This window comes from Hypanus sabinus, chromosome 17 (assembly GCF_030144855.1).
Source record: "Hypanus sabinus isolate sHypSab1 chromosome 17, sHypSab1.hap1, whole genome shotgun sequence".
NCBI classification, from domain to species: domain Eukaryota; kingdom Metazoa; phylum Chordata; class Chondrichthyes; order Myliobatiformes; family Dasyatidae; genus Hypanus; species Hypanus sabinus.
The window spans coordinates 54,025,125-54,046,386 of NC_082722.1; the positions used below are offsets into that span (position 1 = coordinate 54,025,125).

Consider the following 21,262-nt stretch of genomic DNA (forward strand, 5'->3'; position numbering starts at 1 on the left):
CATGTACACTACTGCACTTTTTATTATGATTTGCACTATTTTTAATTTAACTGTTTAATATACATATGAAATTCCTATATTTATCACGTATTGTACTGTTGCCATTAAGTTAACAAATTTCACATTTGTCAGTGATATTAAACCTCATTCTAATTCTGAAATGGACTTCTTGGGCTACAAGGCCCATTTCTCAATTATATAACTCATTGGCTTTAACTGGTAGAATACAAATCAGGGAGAAAAGTTAAACTTCTGCAGTACAGGCAGATATGCAGGAAAGTATGTAAATATACTGTGTATTTTATAGTACATTCAATGTATTTAAGTTCAAATCAGCTTAATTCGTAACATTTTATAGACTGAAAATACAGTACAAATGTATGAATTGACTACGAGCATTCATTATTTCTTCCAGTACAACAGAAAGACTTATTATTTTCATTTGAAATATCAAAGTATTACAAAGACAAAAACATTAAATTTCTTCATATTTTGATAAACAATGTTGACCTCAAATGATTAACATTAAAAATTGTACTTCAAAGTTTTCACACAATAACTGACGATAACTTTTGTAGTATGTGAAAATGGACCAATAAACTTAAACATTTTATTTATTTGAGAGTTTTCTTTCCAGAAAGCACATTGTGTATAAGCAGTTGTGAAATAATTGATCTAATTGTGGAAAATTTCTACAATTGCAAGAAATGAAAAGTTCTTAAATTTACAGAAACATCACTTCTAAACTGACTGTCACTTACAGTGTAACAAATTGGGGTCAGAGCACAATAAATACTTCTAGCAGTATTTTTAGGATTAGTTCACAGAAACTTTTAAAATAATTTATAAGTGGACTACTGTCAATATAATCTAATTTTTATGATAGTATATAGCACAAATATTGCCTGGAGAACTTCATTTTGATGATTAACAATAAAGCCTGAGTTTACCCTACAAGAAGTTGATTCAAAATAATTCTGTAATCCAGATTTAATTACTGTACTAAATTGCAAGGTTAACTGATGAGATAATAGGTCTCAATGGATCATTGTTTTGACAGAGATTTGGCTCCACTGTTTTCACCGTTTAGGAAAAGATGCAAGTGTAAAGACAAAATTGTGGGTTGTGGTCGTTTCATGTGTGGTTTAGGAGGAAACACTACTAACAATTGATTTTACACATTGCTGGGGGTAGGCTTATTAAGGAAGTTTAGCATGAAGTTTGAAACACGTTTAAAATAAACAAACACCATTGGTCAGTGTAAATCTGGATCAAAGCAGATGTATATTTTTAAAAAGCTAAGTGTTTAACTACTGAATGATGCTCAGAGATGTCCAAATAAAAGTACAAAATTTAAAGAACACAAGAGCATTTTATTTTCTGCACCAGATTTTAAAATAAGTATAAGGCATTCCTTGCATATTAGCTTTTTAGTATAGAGTTTAAAAGCAAATGGCAGTACTCTTCCAAATCCGGTGTCATTATTTTGTAAATGTCTTAAAGTTTTTGACTTGATCTTCAAAACTAATAAAACTAGATTGTTAAAATTTTGCTTGGATGTACAATAATGGTTTAAAAATAAAAAAACAAAATACAGTAACAGTAGAATGACAGTAATTTTTATGGTTTAGGTAAACAAAAGGTAATCTATTGAAACAAAATATTCTTATGGGAATTAACAGGGCGAATACCAAGAAGGTATTTCTACTTTTGAATGGTGCATAGAACTTGGTAATATATTCATTAAGACAGATAGAGAAATATCTTCAGAGAGCTGTGATTCTTGTAAAACCTCTGCACTGAAGGATCCTAAAAGTAATAATTGAATGCATTTGCAGACATTTTAACTACAGGGGAGTCTAGCATTATGGGGGAGTGAGCACAAAAGTGCTGCTGATGCCAAAAATGGATCAACCATGATCTTAACCATCACAGACCATGCTCAATGCAAGAAAGCACATAACATCAATCATATTTAATCTTAGTAACTTGATTATTACCAATCATTTTACATTATAAAGTAAATCTATTGATAGATGAGTACTTCTTTGATACATCTATTACTCAACATAGTGGTCATATGAGAATAAATTCTGTGTTTGGTTCTAAGGAATGAAAAGTATTTCAATGAAGATTTTGTGATTAGCAAACATATGCACCCACTCAACATTCATCTATGTATAGTAGGCATAACTTATGTTGCATAAGTAAAGATGGTAGCAACTGAATACATTATATCTGGATATTTTGATATTAAGTAAAATCTAGAATTTCAAGATTACAGAAGCTATTATAGTAAGTTAAAGAATAACTGAAAATGCCTTTCAGGATAACTGTAGAAAACATCATATTCATAAGCTCATCTTGTGAAGAATTTAGATAAAATAGGCTAAATCACTGTGGTATGGTAATAATGTTTAAAAAGTTTGCACTAGTAATGCAAGAGTTAACTAAGTTTTTTTGTGAAATGTCAGTTTTTGAGACATAATTGATGCAAGGATAGTCAGTTAGATATATAGTCTGAATATACAAAAAACATACAAATTGCATGCACACTAATAAGATTCACATAATGAGAACAAATTTATCACATTTAAGATTAACAAAATCGGAAATACAACATGCAAAAATAATCACCAACATTAATTTACAGCAGTATAGAATTTAGGTACAAGACTGGTCATAGGGAACCAATTTAATTCCAATGAGCAGAAGATCAAGAGAACAGAGACCATATTAGATATTACAAATTGCAATTCAGGATTTCTTGCACTTGGCCTCAACTCAAGTTCACCTTAAGGAATAAGAAACAATCAGAAATAGTAGGCAAAATTATTTCCACTTTGTGGAACAGTATACCTCCCAAAAAAAAAAATCAAAGTCAATCATAACAGTTACTTTATCCTTGCAGGTCAAGGAATAAATTAATCAAATCCCCTGTGTCTGCTTGAACCATATCCTGCCCACGTTTGAGTTTTATCCATTAAATTGTACTTGCGTTGAACTTGTCACCCTCAAAGCAAAGAGAACAAGCATAGGCTGTAAGACTTTTAGCTGCATTTCATGTAACATTATCAGCTCCATAAAATTAGTGTTTTAGAAAATCATTATTAAACTGAGAAAATTATTAATATCCCTCAAGGATAGAGAAGTGATGGACAGTTCAAGGAAAATGATTTTTGTCAAGGGAAGAGGAAACTAATTTGTGTGAAGACTACAATAATTATTTATTTATGTTCATGATGGTAACACTTATCAGGAGTTCAACATGGGTAAATATTTGCAACATCAGTATAAATGAATTCTTCAATGCTTTTCTTGATAAAATTGACCAATTTTCCTGAAAAGTCTGAAACAGGGTTCAAACCATGCTTAAAACTGAATTATGGTTAATATTGTAAGTTCTGTATAAAACTCTGGTATTGCATACTGCATTTACTTCACTTACTTCTATGCATAGAATAGGAAAAAAAAGATTCATACAAGTTTTGATAGTAATTAAATAACATCCAATTACTGGTAAAATCTTCAGCACACTGGCATTACCAGCACCAGTCAGTTGGTTTCTGGTCCACCAACACTTCATTACACCCAGATAGTTAACTTAAAATGGAAATCTTCAGGATGAAGTTCTGTTCTCCGAAAGGTAAAAACGATACATGAGTCCTACAATAGCGGCTGCAAATGCAGGAATAAGCCAGTTTGTCCACCAACTGGAAGAGAAAACATTGCTGGTAATCCAAAATATTATATAATACAGCATGATATAGATCATTTGCAGATATAGGGGCTGATAAATTGCACATGAAATTTAACCCAGATAAATGTGAGGTGCTGCACCTCGGTAGGGCAAATGCAAGGAGAAAGTACAATGTTCAGGGTAAGGTCCTCAGTGTCACTGATCCAAGTTTATTGCTCCTTGAAAGTCACTACACAGATTGATAAGGTGGCTTATAGAATGCTTGCTTTCATTCGTCGAGGCATTTGAATTCTAAAGTTAGGAGGTCATGTTGCAACTTTATAAAAGTCCGGTTAGGCCACATCTGGAGTATTGCATACAGTTGTGGTCAACCCACTATAGGAAGGATGTGAGGCTTTGGAGAGGGGACTGAAGAAGTTTACCGGGATGGGGCCTGGTTTAGAGACCATGTGCTATCATGAGAAGCTGGACAAACTTGCGTTGTTTTCTCTTAAGAGTTGGAGGCTGAAGGGAGATCTGATAGAAGTTTACAAGATTATGAGAGGCATAGACAGTATGGTTTTCCAGAGTTGAAAAGTCTAATACCAGAGGGCTTGCATTGAAGGTGAGAGACAGTAGATTCAAGGATGTGAAGGGCAAGATTTTTACTCAAAGTTGTGGATGCTTGGAATGCACTGCCTGGTATGATGATAGAGGCAAATACATTAGAGACTTTTAAGAGTAGTTTGGATAGGGACGTGGATGTAAGGAAGATGGAGGGATATGGACATGGTGTAAGTAGAAGGGATTAGTGTTTGGGTGTTTTTGATTTGCTTTGCTTTTAGCTGACATTGTGGGCTGAATGGCCTGTTCCTGTGCTATACTTTTCTATGTTCTATGTACATACTATTCCTTTGTGTTTTGTGCAAACAATAACACAATACCTCTGCTATATTCTACTTAATATTTATAAGTTGTGTTGTAACATGTTAAAGGCTGCCTGGAAAACTCATGAAAAAAAAGAATAGATACTAGAGCTATCTAAATTAATCTAGAGACCACCACTTTGAATTACTGATGTTGTCTCAGGTAGATATGAAGGCTTTAGGCAATTCCACTGTTGAGGACAAGTTGTTAAGACTATAGTTTTCTGAGTTTTTCTTCAGTTGGTCATGGTAGGGGAACAGATGGGTAAGTATGAGAAAATGTCACGAGACATAGTAGATTGCATACAGCATACTTGTTCATGCTAAGACTCAGATGGTGAAAACTATCTGAGTACTTTTGAAGTTTCAAACGTTGTTGCAGAGATATTTCCTAGCAGACTGTTGGTAAACTACTAGGTTCAAATTGCAATTTGGTCACTTCTCCAGTGATTACAATGCTTTGCTGCCATGAAGCAAAAGCAACAAATGTCTTTATTCAATGAAAATGAGGGAGTGGAGTTCAACCTCAAGTCTCCATTTACTCATCACTTTTCATAAGGGTATTCCAACTACTATCTAGTTGAGAAATACCATCTGTAGTAGTCAACTTTTAAATTTTCTATAATGTTTTCAACTGTTATTTAAACCCAACGTACCTAGATTGGCTTGAAGATGTTGTAATTAACACATCCTGCAGAGAAAAGGGAAAATACTTAGTTATGTTCATATGAAATTCCCTATAAAACTGAAAAACATTTCTTCCACTAAAATGGATTTCACAAAAGATGCCTTTGGAAGCAAGATAACCCTGTTATGTCGATGGATGCAAATCCGATTTATTTAATTCCTGAACCAAGTGGGTAGGACATTTAAAATTATTAGTGCAAATATGTCACCTATCCTTTATTCAAAAATAGCAACTTTTGTCAGAATAAATAACTTTCAAATAGACAATTTCATAAAAACGCTTCAACTTTTCCAACTGACATTGAACTATAGCAAAAAGTGACCAATGACCAAATGATGCCAATATTAAATTTCAACTGAAGTAGTAGCATAAGTTTTCAATGCACAGCAGCCAGTGTCCTATATTCAATCTGACATTTCGTACTTTGTATCTAAAGATTGCACATTTCCCTGTGACAATGTGGATTTCCTTTAGATAATCTGGTTTCTTCCCACATCCTGAAGACATGCAAGTTGGTAACTCAATTGTTCATTGTAAATTGATCCTCTTGTGCAGGTGAAGGGTAGATTTTGAGGTGAGCGATAGAAACATGGAGAAATTATAAATTGAATTAGCATAGGATTATTGTTAATGGGTGCTCAATGGTCAAACAGACCTGGTGGAACAAAGGACCTGCTTTCACCTTGTTTTATTCTAATATTTGCTGTTTACTTTCAACAGAAATAGGAAATGACAGAAAAAGCCATTTGTCATGGTTCACGACAGCAAATCCCACAAACCAATTATAACTTTAAATGAGATAGAATAAATTATGGAAATAGTTTCAATAATTTGATCATCAGTACGATGACTGCAGTCTTTTTCCTTACCTTAGAATCGTCTTTTCGATCAGCCTATAAAACAAAACATTTTTAAATACATGTAATCAAGCAACAAAAAAGGATGTTGTAAATCTGATATAAACATAAAATGCTGAAAATAATTCATTTTTATACATTTTAAATATACAACCATCTTGTTCACATCTGTAAAGATACCCTTTTTGGCTAGGAAAGTCCTAGAACTAAGCAACAAGCATGTATGGTGCCAAGCCCTTGAGAAATGTTTTTGATAGACAAGATCATCCCATTGAATAACTGGAGACAAAGCCAGACACCAAACTTCACAGTTTATTAAAACTGTTAATGTTTTTCAGCATTTCAGTGGATCACAAAACACTCAGGTTATCAAAAAAACTTAAAAATAGAAGCAAATATATGAATTTACAAGAGTAATATTAGTTAAGAAAAATGAGGTTTGTATTTTGTGCTTTCTATATCCCAGCTATAGTATTATTTCAAATGAAAGGATTTATGGATCTGGGCTCATGATCAGAGGATTATTTTGTTTTAAGTAAAAGCTAGAAATTTTTTGTCTGCAGCCAGCTCCAGAGCGATCTTGGATTCCACGTAGACTCCAATGGAGTACAGAGAAAGAGCTAAGAAAATCACCATTGAATCTAAGCCAGAATGAGACTCCCACATTCATATGGGAAACCTGAACATGCCAGCATGCAAGAGGAAAAATACAGGCAATTCCTTGCAAGCATTTGGCCAAACACGACCAAATCCAAACTAAGTTCAAAAACAAAGATTGTTGCTTATAAGTAATTAACCCAAACATTCTCATGCGATACACTGATTAAGCAAAGGAGAATAACGACAGCTTTTAAAAAAACATTCATCAATCCCAGTTGATTATTTAAAAACACAAACACAAGGAAATCTGCAGATGCTGGAAAATCAAGCAACACACACAAAATGCTGGTGGAACGCAGCAGGCCAGGCAGTGTCTATAGGAAGTATAGTCGACGTTTTGGGCCGAGACCCTTTGTCAGGACTAACTGAAAGAAGAGATAGTAAGAAATTTGAAAGTAGGAGGGGAAGGGGGAGATCTGAAATGACAGGAGAAGACAGGAGGGGCAGGGATAAAGCTAAGAGCTGGAAAGTTGATTGGCAAAAGAGATAGAGCTGGAGAAGGGAAATGATCATGGGACGGGAGGCCTAGGGAGAACGAAAGGGGGGGGGGGGGGGGGGAGAACACCAGAGGAAGATGGATAACAGGCAAGGAGTGATTGTGAGAGGGACAGAGAGAGAAAAAAGAAGAAAAAAGGGGGGATAATAGATAGTTAGATAAATAAATAAGGGATAACAAGGGGAGTGGGGCATTAACAGAAGTTAGAGAAATCAATGTTCATGCCATCAGGTTGGAGGCTACCCAGACGGAATATAAGATATTGCTCCTCCAACCTGAGTGTGGCTTCATCTTGACAGTTGAGGTGGCCATGGACACCCATCCCTTCCCATCAATCTCCCTTGTAAGTGGAACAAGTGCTACACTTGCCCTTACACTTCCTCCGTCACCACCATTCAGGGCCTCAGACAGTCCTTCCAGGTGAGGCGACACCTCACCTGTGAGTCGGCTGGTGTGGTATACTGCGTCCGGTGCTCCCAGTGCGGCCTTTTATATATTGGTGAGACCCGACACAGACTGGGAGACCGTTTCGCTGAACGCCTACGCTCTGTCCGCCAGAGAAAGCAGGATCTCCCAGTGGCCACACATTTTAATTCCATGGCCAATTCCCATTCTGATATGTCAATCCATGGCCTCCTCTACTGTCACAAAGAGGCCACACTCAGGTTGAAGGAGCAACACCTTATATTCCATCTGGGTAGCCTCCAACCTGATGGCATGAACATTGATTTCTCTAACTTCCGTAAATGCCCCACTCCCGTTCTTACTCCACCCCTTATTTATTTACCTAACTATCTATTATCCCCCCTTTCCCCTTTTCTCTTTCTGTTCCTCTCACAATCGCACCTTGCCTGCTCTCTATCTCCGTCTGGTGCTCCCCCCCCCCCCCCCCCATCTTTCTCCCTCGGCCTCCTGTCCCATGATCCTCTCCCTTTCCCAGCTCTGTATCTCTTTTGCCAATCAACTTCCTAGCACTTAGCTTCATCCCTCCCCCTCATGTCTTCTCCTATCATTTTGGATCTCCCCTCCCCTTCTCACTTTCAAATCTCTTACCATCTCTTCTTTCATTTAGTCCTGACAAAGTGCCTTGGCCCGAAACGTCAATTGTACTTTTTCCTATAGATGGTGCCTGGCCTGCTGCATTCCACCAGCATTTCGTGTGTGTTTCTTCAGTTGATAATTGGTAGTTATTAATAAAATTAACTGGTAAAAGACAGACAACATTTATGCAAACTTCAAGTAAACTTAAAACACTTGAAAGTCAATTAAAAACTCAATATATTCAGATTGTCAGATGAATTATATTCCATACCAAATCAAGTTCTCCAATGAAATACTGTTTCAGCATCTCTCTGGCATCAGATGAATGTCCCACATCTTCAAAACTTTCTGTGGCATCCCCTCCAGCTTGTTCAAATAGCACCTCCTCTCCACCAGGATGCTACAATGAAAATAAATGTGCATACAGTTCATAAATGTGTCTCGAGAAGGATTTTGTGTGGTTTGATATAAATAAACCATTTACAACATGATGTAAATTACAGCATTTTTTATTGATAATAATTCCGTCTTTTATTTCTATTTACCGTAAATTCCGGACTATAAGCCGCTACTTTTTTCCCACGCTTTGAACACCGCGGGAACACTGCGGCCTATACTAAGGTGCGGCTAATGCATGTTTTTTTTTCATGCCGCCAAAAATATTTTGCCTCGTAACAGTAGACCAATAAAATTGATGAGTAGTTCACAGAGGTCCAATGAAATTGTACGATAAATCAAGCGCACTTTCACAATTAAATTATTGTAAATCAGTCATTTGTACTCACCCTCATCAACATGGAAAACACTCGAAGAAAAGCATATGATGCAGCTTTTAAGTTAAAGGCGATCAATCTGGCGGCTGAAGAAGGAAATCGAGCTGCTGCACATAATCTTGGCATAAATGAATCGACGGTGAGACGGTGGAGACGCCAGCGTGAAGAACTGAGTCAATGCAAAAAGACGACAAAAGCTTTCGGAGGTAATCATAGCAGATGGCCGGAACTTGAAAACTTTCTTGAAGACTGGGTTAACACACAGAGAGCAGGCGGCCGCGGTGTTTCCACTGTGCAGATCAGACTGAAGGCTAAAGCAATCGCCACCAAAATGAAAATCGAAGATTTTAGAGGTGGGCCATCGTGGTGTTTTAGATTTATGAGACGAAAAGGCCTGTCCGTCAGGGTATGCACGACTCTGTGTCAGCAGCTCCCTCCCGACCACAAGGAACAACTTGCTAACTTCCGCACATTCACTCAAAGATAGCGGAGAATTCCATCGGGCCAGATGATATCATAAATATGGATGAAGTACCTTTGACGTTTGACCTGCCTCTCACTCGGACTGTTAATAAAAAAGGTGACTTGTCCATCACACTGAAAACAAGTGGCCATGAGAGAACGCATTTTACTTGTGATCTGAGCTGCACAGCATCCGGACTAAAGCTTCCACCGATGGTGATTTTTAAGCGGCTGACAATGAAAGTTCAGTGAAAGCTGCCATCAAGAGTACAAACTCAATTCCAGCTGTGATTCCTGGGGGCACCACGAAGTATTTGCAGCCACTGGACATCAGCGTGAACCGGGCATTTAAAGTGGCGCTGCGCGTTGAGTGGGAGGCTTGGATGACGAGCGGCGAGAAATCCTTTACCAAAACAGGATGCATGCGAAGAGCATCTTTAACTCAAGTCTGCCAGTGGATCCTAAATGCGTGGAGCCGTGTCACAACATCCACCATCACCAACGGGTTTCGAAAGGCTGGACTGCTGCGTGATGAAGAGGACCGCGTGCGCTCAAGTGAGAGCGACAACGAAGAGACTGAAGTAAGCGACGAGATCCTGAGGTTGTTCAATTCGGACACTGAAGAAGAGGACTTTGATGGTTTTAGTGCGCAGGAGGAAGATGAAGAAGGCGATCAATAACTTTTCCTGGTAGGCTGCAGTATATGTATTTTTTTAACCAGTCGTTAGGAGATATTAGAATGTTGTTCGTGCACTGTTCAGTAAAAAAGTATACGCAATGTAATTTGTGTATTACTGATACGTATGTATATTTAAAAGTAGCTGTGTTACAGGCACTGTTCGAAAAAAAGCATTTGCAATATGTATTTGTTTATGTTACCATACGGATTTAATTAAAAGTTAAAAAATCCTCACGTGTAATATCTTTCTGTGTAAATATCTCATATTACAACGTGGGACACCTGCGGCTTAAAATCCGGTGCGGCCTGTACAAGTACAAAATTGATTTTCTTTCTAAAATTAGAGCGTGTGTGCGCTCTGTAGTCCAGAACCTACGGTATATTGTCATAGTGATAATCTTTGTGAGTTTAAATTTCTACTCTTCAACAGCTACAACATGATCTTTTCAAGGGCAAAAGAATCAAGTGGGTCATTGCAAGGCTACAGATGAATAGCTTCTTAAATACATAATAAGTTAGCATTGTAGAGCTAGTATTATATAGTAATAGAATTACACCAAGTAGTTGTGCTAGAATAACTATGGAAATCGAGTTAGGTTAAAAAAACATAACAGGCTTTACACCACAGCAACGAAGAATGTGAGAATGGAATGTCATTTACTCAATGCGAGGGTCAGATAATTTGGAGAAACTGGGAAATGTGACTAGAGAGCAAAATCTCTTCCAAGAATGTGTAGGGTTCTCAGTTATTAACTGTATGTTAACTGCTAACTGCATATATAAAATAGCTGCTCTGTACAGAGTTATAATGAAACTGCTTCTGTGTGGGTAACTGATGAGGTAATGCTCTGTTTAGTTGGAATGTTTGGATTATAATTATTGATAATTGAGAAACTAACCAATGGTAGCAGTGTTGCTCTATCTGTGTGTGGGAACCTGGAGTGAGTGCGCGGGTTTTCGGGGAGGAGAACCGAAGAAGGAGGACGTGCTGGATGCCACTGGTCGACCACTGAGGTTGGTCCCAGGCGGTGGGTCGAGGAGGTTGGAGAAGATTGAATAGTGGACCGAAGACTTCAATAATTGAGCTCCAACAGTTGTGCACGAATTGACTGAACTCTGATAAGTTTTGGCGCCTTTTCTTTTCTTATATATTGTATCGCTTTTAATTACCTAGTTCAAGTGAGATTAATAAAGTGTACTCCGTAAACATATATAGTGTGCGGTCTGATATTGTGTGTGCAAGTTTGTACCAGTGTGCATTTCACAGCAACCATGCATACGGGAGACACGGTTTGGTGGGTGGACGGATTTTCCCCGAGACATACATAAGCCAATAGCGTGGGCGTTACAAATGGGATTAAAGAATACAGTTACCAACAATGAGCACTTGTGTGCAGGAAACGTCAGAAATTTCAATGCACTAATAAGCATGCACATCTAAGTATTTTACCAATGATTAAATATGTTATGCATTAAACGTACTGTCTTTAATTCGACATTACCAAAGTTCAATTAGATTAAACAAGCTGCTATTTATATTGATGCAGTACTCGGAGTACATGGCCGAGTACTGAAGACCTGTCCCAGCCAACTGACTGGTGTATTCTCAGGTATCTTCAACTTCTTGCTCTGGTAGCGTGTGGTACCCACCTGCTTCAAGCAGGATTCAATTGTACTGGTGCTCAAGAGGAGTGTGGTAACCTGTCTAAGTGACTATTACCCAGAAGCACTTGCATCCATAGTGATGAATTGTTTTGAGAAGCACATCAGCTCCTATCTCAGTGGCGACTTGGATTTGCTCCGATTCACCTACCAAAGCAACAAGTCTACAGCAGATGCTATCTCGTTCGCTCTTCACACAACCCTGGAACATCTGGGCAGCAAAGTTACATGTTTTGGGATGCTCTTTATTGATTACAGCTTGCACTGAACACCATCGTCCCTTCTAAATTAATTAGTAAACTCTAAAACCTGGGCCTCAATACCCCCTTGTACAATTGAAAACTAGATTTCCTCATTGGTAGACCACCGTCAGTTCAGATCGGCAATCCCTCATCCACAATCTCCAACAGCACAGGAGTATGACAATGATGTGGGCTACGTACAGATAGGACTTTGCTCCTATGACTGTGTGGCTAAGTACAGCTCTAACACCATATACAAGTTTGCTGATGACACCACCGTTGTGGGCTGTATCAAAAGGGGTGATGAGTCAGCATACAAAAGAGATATTGAAATCTTGGCAACAATAAGAACAACCTCTCTATGTCAATAAGGCTAAGGAACCTGATAGCGGATTTCAACAGAGGGTTATCATGGTCCAAGAGCCAGTAATCAAAGGATCAGAGGCAGAGAGGTCAGTAACTTTAAATTGCTGGGTGTCATTATCCCAGAGGACCTGCCCTGGACCCATCATATATTATTGCAAAGAAAGCATGACAGCACCTATTTCCTCACGAGTCTGTGGAGATTCAGCATGTTACTGAAAACTTTGGCCAACTTCTATAAAAGTGAGGTGGAAAGTGTACCGACTAGCTGCATTTGGCCTGGTATGGGAACATCAGTGCGGAAAATCCTGCAAAAGATCGTGGATCTGGCCCGGTACACAATGGGTAAAGCCCTCCTAACCATTGAGTTACTTGAAACATTGTCAAAGAAATGCAGCACCAATCAACAAAGATCCTCACCACCCAGATCTCTTCTCACTGCTTTCATCAGGTAGAAAGTACAAGTGCCTCAGCACTGGCACCACCAGTTTCAAGAACAGTTACTATCCCTTAACTACCAGGCTCTCGAACAAAAGGGGACAACTACATTCATTTAAGGACGCTCATCTTGTTATTTACTGCCATTTAATATCTGCATTTGCAGATGTTTACAGATTAGCTCCTTTACAGATCCTGTTTACAGTTATTGTTCTCTCGACTTGCTAAGCACAACCACAGATGAAGAATCTCAAGAGTTGTAGGTGGTGACGTACAGGCAGTCCCCGGGTTACGTACGAGTTCCATTCCTGAGACCATATTCAAGTCAGATTTGTACGTACGTCGGAACAAGTACATCCAGTATTATTTAGCATCAATCAAATGTTTGTCTTAGTATATAGTATATATTTTACCTTTCTATGCATATAAAACACTTAAGAAACGTATGTATTCCAATAATTAAACCACTGCATTGCTTAGTAATAATTGTAACTTTCATCAGGGCAGGGCTTTGCAAATGCTCCATTATTCTCACTTTATCCGTTATCCTTTAAAATTGTTCCGATCGTCAACCGACTGTAGCCTAACGCTTTTCTAATGACCAATGGCATTTCCAAATGCTTTATTATTTCCACTTTATTTTCAATTGCAATCGCTTCCCGTCAATGGAACAGAAACACTGCAGGCGTTGGGTCCTGACCTGCGCCAGCTCCCGAGGTCTGCTGGGTCTTAAGGACCACTGCACTGAAACAGGTTGAAGGGGACAAGTGGGGGCTGTGCTGGGTTTGCGTATTTGATCATCCACAATATTCCACGTGGGAATTTAAACTGAAGGTGGCAGTTTCTTTTTTTTTATTTACAAGGTCGAGTTGCGAGCTCGATATCAACCAGCACAGATGGTACGGGAGTCACTGGATCGACATCAACCCAGCACGGGAACCTCCGTTCTCTAGCCCGGCGCTGATCTCAATGCGCCACCAGCTGACCAGAACGGGCCGGGGGGGGAGGAGATCAGGGTGAATCTTACTAAGAAAATTTTAAGCCAAATACAAAGTTAAACACTCAACACAGTGTCAACAGCAACGACATAAAATGGCGGACAGCGTCCGAATCCGACTTAAAATGGCGGATGGTGTTCTCCTTCCTCGGTTCGTAAGTATGAGTTGTCCATAAGTCAGACGTTCGTAACTCGGGGTCTACCTGTATATGTACTCGGATAACAAATTTTACTTTGAACTTTGCAGTTTACAGGATCTTCTACAATGTATCTATGGTCGATCCCTGTAGTTAGCTTATGAGAAAGGACTTGACCTCAGTACTTCCATGCACATCTACTCTTACCCACTCTTCCCGCCACCCTACCAGGGATAGGGTTCTTCTTGTCCTCACCTACCACCGCCACCAGCCTCCGTGTCCAGCAAATAATTCTCCAAAACTCCCGCCACCTCCAATGGGATCCCACTCCCAAACACATAGAACATAGAATAGTACAGCACATTACAGACCCTTCGGCCCACAATGATGTGCCGACCCTCAAACCCTACCTCCCATGTAACCCCCACCTTAAATTCCTCCATATACCTGTCTAGTAGTCTCTTAAACTTCACTAGTGTATCTGCCTCCACCACTGACTCAGGCAGTGCACTCTACGCACCCTAATATCCCCCTTGAACTTCCCTCCCCTTACCTTAAAGCCATGTCCTCTTGTACAGAACAGTGGTGCCCTGGGGAAGAGGTGCTGGCTGTCCACTCTTGTCTATTCCTCTTAATATCTTATACATCTCTATCATGTCTCCTTTCATCCTCCTTCTCTCCAAAGAGTAAAGCCCTAGCTCCCTTAATCTTTTCCTTCTCCCTATCATACTTACTGCTTTCCGCAGGGATTGCTCCTTACACAACCCCCTTGTCCATTCATCTCTCCTGACACTCCCTCTGGTGTGGCCTCCTGTACATCGGTGAGACTTGATATAGATTGGGAGACCGCTTCACCGAGTACCAATGCTCCACCTGCCAGAGAAAGCGGGATTTGCCAGTGGCCAGCCATTTGAATTCCACTTCCCATCCATGGCCTCCTCCACTGTTGTGATGAGGCCACACTCAGGTTGGAGAAATAACACCTTCTATTCTGTTTGGGTAACCTCCAACATGAAGGCATTTACATCAATTTCTCAAACTTCCAGTAATGCCTTCCACTTCCCTTCCTTCACCATTCCCCATTCCCTTTTACCTCATCACCCACCCTCTGGAGCTCCTCCACCATTTTCTTTTTTCCACGATCTTGAGCCTCTTTCACCAATCAACTTCCCAGCAATTTACTTCACCCCTCCCCCTCCAGGTTTCACCTATCACCTTGTGCTTCTCCTTCCCCTCTCCTTTTAAATCTACTCCACAGCTTTTTTTTTCTCCAGTCCTGCAGAAGGGTCTCAGCCTGAAACTCTTCCATAGATGCTGCATGACCTGCTGAGTTCCTCCAGCATGTTGTGTGCCTTGCATCTGTAGATTTTCCTCATTTGTACTTGAACACTGGAATATTTTTGCTTTTTCCAAAGGAGTGAAATGAATTAGAAGCCCTTCAAGTCTGTCCTACCATTCAATATCATAGCTAATCTGCCCTAGGCCACACACCATCTTTTATATCAATTACATTGCCCAACAACTTGACAGCCTTACCAAATAAATTTCACATTTAGAATTTGGAATTGTTCAATTTGATATGACTGTGAGTGGTATCAACATAGCAAATTTGATTGACACATGTTCAAATAATTAATTCAGCCTAAATTCTATTTTCCCCTCAAGCATGAGTACTAAAGAATGTCAAAAATCTTGAGGCATTTCAAGTTAGTAATCAAAGTGACATGCTTAACTAGACATATTGAAAAAGGTTTTCTGTGAGTAACAGAAAATCAAAAGGAAAATACCGACTTAGTGACAAGTGGTAGACTTAGTATAAATGGAGGCTTTTAACAAAGCACATAGTTATCTTACCCAAATTTGCACCAGTTCATAACTTTTATGATATTTGATGTAAATTTTAAAAATTCCAGAGATTTAGGAAAAGTGCAATTTGACTGGAAAACAGTAAATGAAGCTGCTTCTTTTTGGTGGAGATGGGAGGATGTGGGAGGGACAATCAGCTATAGCACCATCACTGAGAATTGTTAAAAGCGATTATTAAAGCCTTTGGGTTTATCTACCCAAGATGTGGAAGCAGATACAACATACTTTGAAGGTAGAATCAGACAAATACTTGATAAACAATGGAATGAAAAGAAACATAGGGTGTATGGAAGAATATAAGACACAGGAACAGAATTAAGCCATTTGGCCCATCAAATTTGCTCCGACATTTGGGCATAGCCGATTTATTACCCCCTCAGCCACATTCCCCTACCCTCTCCCTATAATCTTTGACAGATTTACGTATCCTATCAACCTTCATTTTAAGTATACCTAATGACTTGGCTTTCACAGCCATCAGTGGCAATGAAGTCAAGATTCACCACCCTCTGGCTAAAAAAAAATCATCTCTGTTCGAAAGGTATGTCCTTGGGTTCTGAGGCTGTGTTTCTGGTCCGAGACACTCCCACCATAGGAAACATCCTCTCCATACCTACTCTATCTAGGCCTTTCAATATTTGATAGGTTGCAATGAGATCCCCCACTTTCCTTGAAATTCCAGCAAGGAAAGGCCAAGAGCCATCAAACTGTCCTCTTGTTAACCCTTTCATTCCCAGGGCCATTCTTGTAAACCTTCTCCAGACACTCTAATGACAGCATATCCTTTCTCAGATAAAATCCCAAAACTGTCCATATCTAAGAAAGGGCTAATGTATGAGAAGCATTAGATGGCTCTGGGTCTATACCTGCTGGAGTTTTGAAGAATGTTTTTTTTGGGGGGGGGGGGGGGAAGAGCCAGAATCTAATTAAAACCTACCAAATATCGGAAAAGTCTAGGACCAAGGTCAGAATAGAAGGGTGTCTCTTTAGAAGAGAGGAGGAACAACTTCTTGGTTAATAAGGGTGTCAAAAGTCTACGGGGAGAAGGCAGGAGAATGGGGTTGAGAGGGCAAATCAGCCTTGAACAAATGGAGGAATACACTTGACAGGCTGATGGCCTAATTCTGCTCCTAGGAGAAGAGCAGGAACTCAAAGGACTACCACAGCTGGAACCTGATTAGGAGGCAAGAATGGGAACCTTTCAGGGAGTAGATGATTACCTTAGTCCACCAGTCATCTCCTCTCACTACTCTTCTTTCCTAGGCAACACAAACAAAATGCTGGAGGAACTCAGCAGGTCAGGCAGCATCAATGGAAATTATAAACAGTCGTCATTTCGGACCAGGACTAGCGTCTGCAAATTTTCTTGTGTTTGTGACTCTTCCTATCCTCTTTGATCTACCTATGGCAATTTCAAGAATTTTAAATGATTTCTTCCAGTTTCTTAACAAGCTTGGATCCAAAACACAAGCTGAACAGAAAATGAGATTTGAAATTGATGAATAGTTATCCGTCAAATCCAATGATGACTTTCGAAACTTGTATGGGAGCCATTGCACTGAGGCAGTTCCACTCTCTCAACCTCAGAAGTCCAGCTCCAGTAGTACAAGCAGCAATCACAGCTGGGGTTTTCCTTAGTTGCAGTGGATAACCTTGACTTCTTCTGTGTCTTGTCATGCTCTTCGCTGTTCACAAAGCTTTGCAGAAACACCTTCCATTAGAACACACCATTAATTTCATACATGCACAGCCAGAACTATCTTTCCATGCTAGGAGAAGCATGTAGGGGTATGAGGCCCACCAGCTACCATCACTTGGTTTACCCTGCCAGTTGAAGTGATGTATCGGGGTGTGGCCATCGTAGCATGCAAACAGTTGGTGAGAGCTGAATGTCTGATATGGACCAAAAATGAATGAGCTGTGACAGAATAGATACACCAAGCCCCTTCACCTGAGGACATCCTATACACCCCGTGAATTTCTTTAAATTACAAAACACTGAGTTTCCAATTCAAGCAGTGGACTGAACACAATCCGGACTGTGTGAATGACCTGAATGAGGATCTGCAAATATCAAATGAAAATAACCTTACCTGCTATGCATTCCTAATACTTAGTGTTTTTATATTATAAATGTCATATTGGGAAGCACAACTGCTGGAGAAACTTAGAGAGTCAAGCAATATTTGGGTGAGGAATTGTTATTTATGAAATATCACTTTTCACTTAATTACCCCAAAATTCTATGTTATACAACATTCAGCACTTACCTTTCATTTGAAAACATAATAAAAAGCTAAAATGGAATTTTAAAGAAGTCCCTTACCTCAAGACCCAAGACTTATGTTAAAATTGAAGTTGCTAACATGCTTCAGTTCAATAAAATGTCTAATTTTAATTGTTAACTCTGGCAGTAAACTACCTGGAAAAAGCACTGGAACAAGGTAATTTATGTTACAAGTAAAAGGGATGAAAGATGAATAAATGAAGACAGTATTTGGATGTTGAGTGGAACCCATAGTTTAGTTAGGTAACTATTACATATTGAGCAATACAAATACCAGAGGAATGAAAATTTTCTACTGGAAAGACTTGTTTTTTGAACCTTGCATTCAGTCTGGGAAGGCTGTTGACAAGATTATGACCAATTGGCACTTCGTCATAATCCGGCACATGGTAACAGAGAAAACACAAGGGACTACAGATGCTGGAAAATGAAGCAACAAACAAACTGCTGGAGAAACTCAGAGGGCCAAGCAATATTTCAGCAAGGAAAGGAATTGTTAACACCTTAGGTCAAGGCCCAGCATCAGGACTAGGAGTGGAGAGGGAATGTTGTTAATATAAAGAAGAGAAGGGAACTGGTGAGTTAAGTATCCAAGGTGATAGGTCATCTCGGACAATCACTTCATGTAGTCCTGGGTAGGTCTATACTCTGGTGTAGTTTTTTTCTCTGTTGTTTTCACGTAGTTCAGTGTAGTTTTTATACTGTTTCATGTAGCACCATGGTCCTGAAAAATGTTGTCTCGTTTTTACAATGTACTGTACCAGCAGTTATGGTCGAAATGACAATAAAAAGTGATTTGACTTGATCGAACTCCTATTTCAAATATTCTCTCTCATCTTTATAAGTGAAAATAAATGTCATTGTGCAGGAAGCAATGCAGAGATTTATGAAGGAGCTGCCAGGATTTGAGGGACTGAGTTATGGAGATTGGTTGAGCAGCTTAGGACTTTTTTTTAAAAAAAAGGAGAAAGTAGTAACTTTAGAGGTGCATAAAATCACAAGGAGCATAGATTATGTGCGTTAACCCCATCTTTCAAGAACTAAAGTTAAGTGAGAAGGGAGAGTGCTATTTGGAGCATGAGGAGACAACTTTTTCCACCCAGAGGGTGACTAGTATATGCAAAGACATGCCAAAGGAAGTGGTTGAGATAGGTCCATCAATGACATTTAAAGGAAAAGTCATACTAATGGTTTGGAAGGATATAGGTAAAATGTGGGCAAATAGGACAAGTTTAGATGGGAATCGTGGCTAGTATGGACAGTGCGGGGCAAAGGGCCCATGCCTATATTGCATGACTAAATGGGAATGGAATCTTGTTGGAAATTGAAGAATTTTATTTACAAAGACTCAAGATGTCAATTTTGTGAGATTATTTATTTAAAAGTTAACTGTCTATGTAAAGCTCTTGATTAGACTATGTTTCAAAGACGATGGGCAAAATACTTAATCCACTGCTCAGCATGGATGTAGTGGGCCAAATTATATTTCCATGCTATATTCACTTTTCCCTTTAAAGAAAAAGAGGATGAAAGATGACATGATAGTGGATAGTCAGCACCATTTTCCAAGGGATGGAAATGGCTAATACCAAAAGGCATAATTTTGAGGTGATTAAAGTATAGGGAAGAGATCAGAGGTACTTTTTTTAAACAAAAAGTTGGAAGTGTGAGAAATGCACTGCCAGGGCTAGAGGTAGAGGCGAATATGTTAGAGATTTAAGAGACAATATTTTGTATTGTATAGACAGTGTACTTGAACACTGGAATATTTTTTGCTTTTTCCAAAGGAGCAAAAAGAATTAGAAGCCCTTCAAGTCTGTCCTACCATTCGATATCATAGCTAATCTGCCCTAGGCCACACACCATCTTTCATATCAATTACATTGCCCAACAACTTGACAGCCTTACCAGATAAAGTTCACATTTAGAATTTGGAATCGGTCAATTTGATATGACTGTGAGTGGTATCGACATAGCAAATTTGATTGCTCCACATTCACATTTCATGCTGAGACCCTTCTGCAGGACTGGAGAAAAAAAAAGCTGTGGAGTAGATTTAAAAGGAGAGGGGAAGGAGAAGCACAAGGTGATAGGTGAAACCTGGAGGGACATGGATGAAAGGAAAATATAGTAAGGCAATGTGTAAGGGAAGCTTTACGATGTTAAATTGAAAGGTTGATACAACACCATGGGCATAAGGGCCCACGGCCCTGTAACGTTCTATTGCTGTGCTAAGTACAAAGTTCGCGTTGCACTATGTTAAAAGAAACATCAAAAAAGGCATTTTACAATTCTATTCATATACTGAAAAAAAACTAACAGTTGAACACAATCCTTGCATAAAGAGGATCATTTCTAGGAACAGTTAAAACTGTTTTACATGTTTCTACTAAAACTTGAAATTAAAACATGTAAAAACTGCTCTAACATTCACAATTCGAATGCACATTTACATCAGCAAAGATGTTAAACTCGCTTTTAAAAAGAAAGCCGATCATGCACATTGAAATTGAATGGGAGGCCTGGTAGTAGATAATAAACATGAAACTAACCTCCTCTAGAAATTTTGAGACATCATACACCTTGTCGTGTATCACCAACCACGTAGATTTGCTTTTGTTGTGAGTTTTCACTTCTTCCATAGAATAATACTTCACCTCTGCTTTTGCATCGACATTATTATCTTGTTCCCCCATTTTGCAGCTCAGTCAACTCCGGCTACACTTCCCCTACTGACCGGGCTCGACTCCAGGTGCTGCGTGACCTCTCACGACGGCCGTGCGCGCCACTGCCGATTACGTCATCGCGCTGCTCATTAACATCAGACGTTCGCGCCGAGGCCGTCGGAAGGAGGAGCGCCGGTCTGGTCACGTGCTGTGGTGGTCGGTTTTCGGCTGATGTGCTGAGTAGCTCGTCCTTACTGATCAAATTTTAGGTCAGTGATTTCCAGTTTGAGTTACTCCAAGACACAAAGGAAAGTAGCAGACATCCCACCCTGCAAAAACACCA

The 21,262-nt window shown here is 39.3% G+C and overlaps 1 protein-coding gene across 1 annotated transcript; it reads right to left on the reverse strand.

Annotated features, from left to right (window-relative positions):
• Positions 1 to 596: 596 nt before the first annotated feature.
• LOC132406953 (cytochrome b5) lies at positions 597 to 21,026 on the reverse strand. Its single transcript, XM_059993109.1, has 5 exons — positions 20,806 to 21,026; positions 8,619 to 8,747; positions 6,163 to 6,186; positions 5,262 to 5,296; positions 597 to 3,713 (listed from the first exon to the last, which is right to left on the reverse strand). The coding sequence occupies exons 1-5, from the start codon at positions 20,947 to 20,949 to the stop codon at positions 3,620 to 3,622; spliced, it is 426 nt and encodes a 141-aa protein (XP_059849092.1). The 5' UTR covers positions 20,950 to 21,026; the 3' UTR covers positions 597 to 3,619.
• Between the last annotated feature and the right edge of the window lie 236 nt (positions 21,027 to 21,262).

Bases quoted from the DNA above. Each gene is read 5' to 3' on its own strand.
- LOC132406953 (XM_059993109.1), bottom strand. From the start codon at position 20,949: ATGGGGGAACAAGATAATAATGTCGATGCAAAAGCAGAGGTGAAGTAT. The intron at 8,748-20,805 runs GTTAGTTTCATG...TTTTCATTGTAG, and splicing joins TCTCAAAATTTCTAGAGGAG to CATCCTGGTGGAGAGGAGGT. The intron at 6,187-8,618 runs GTATGGAATATA...TTTGTTTTATAG, and splicing joins TCATTGGAGAACTTGATTTG to GCTGATCGAAAAGACGATTC.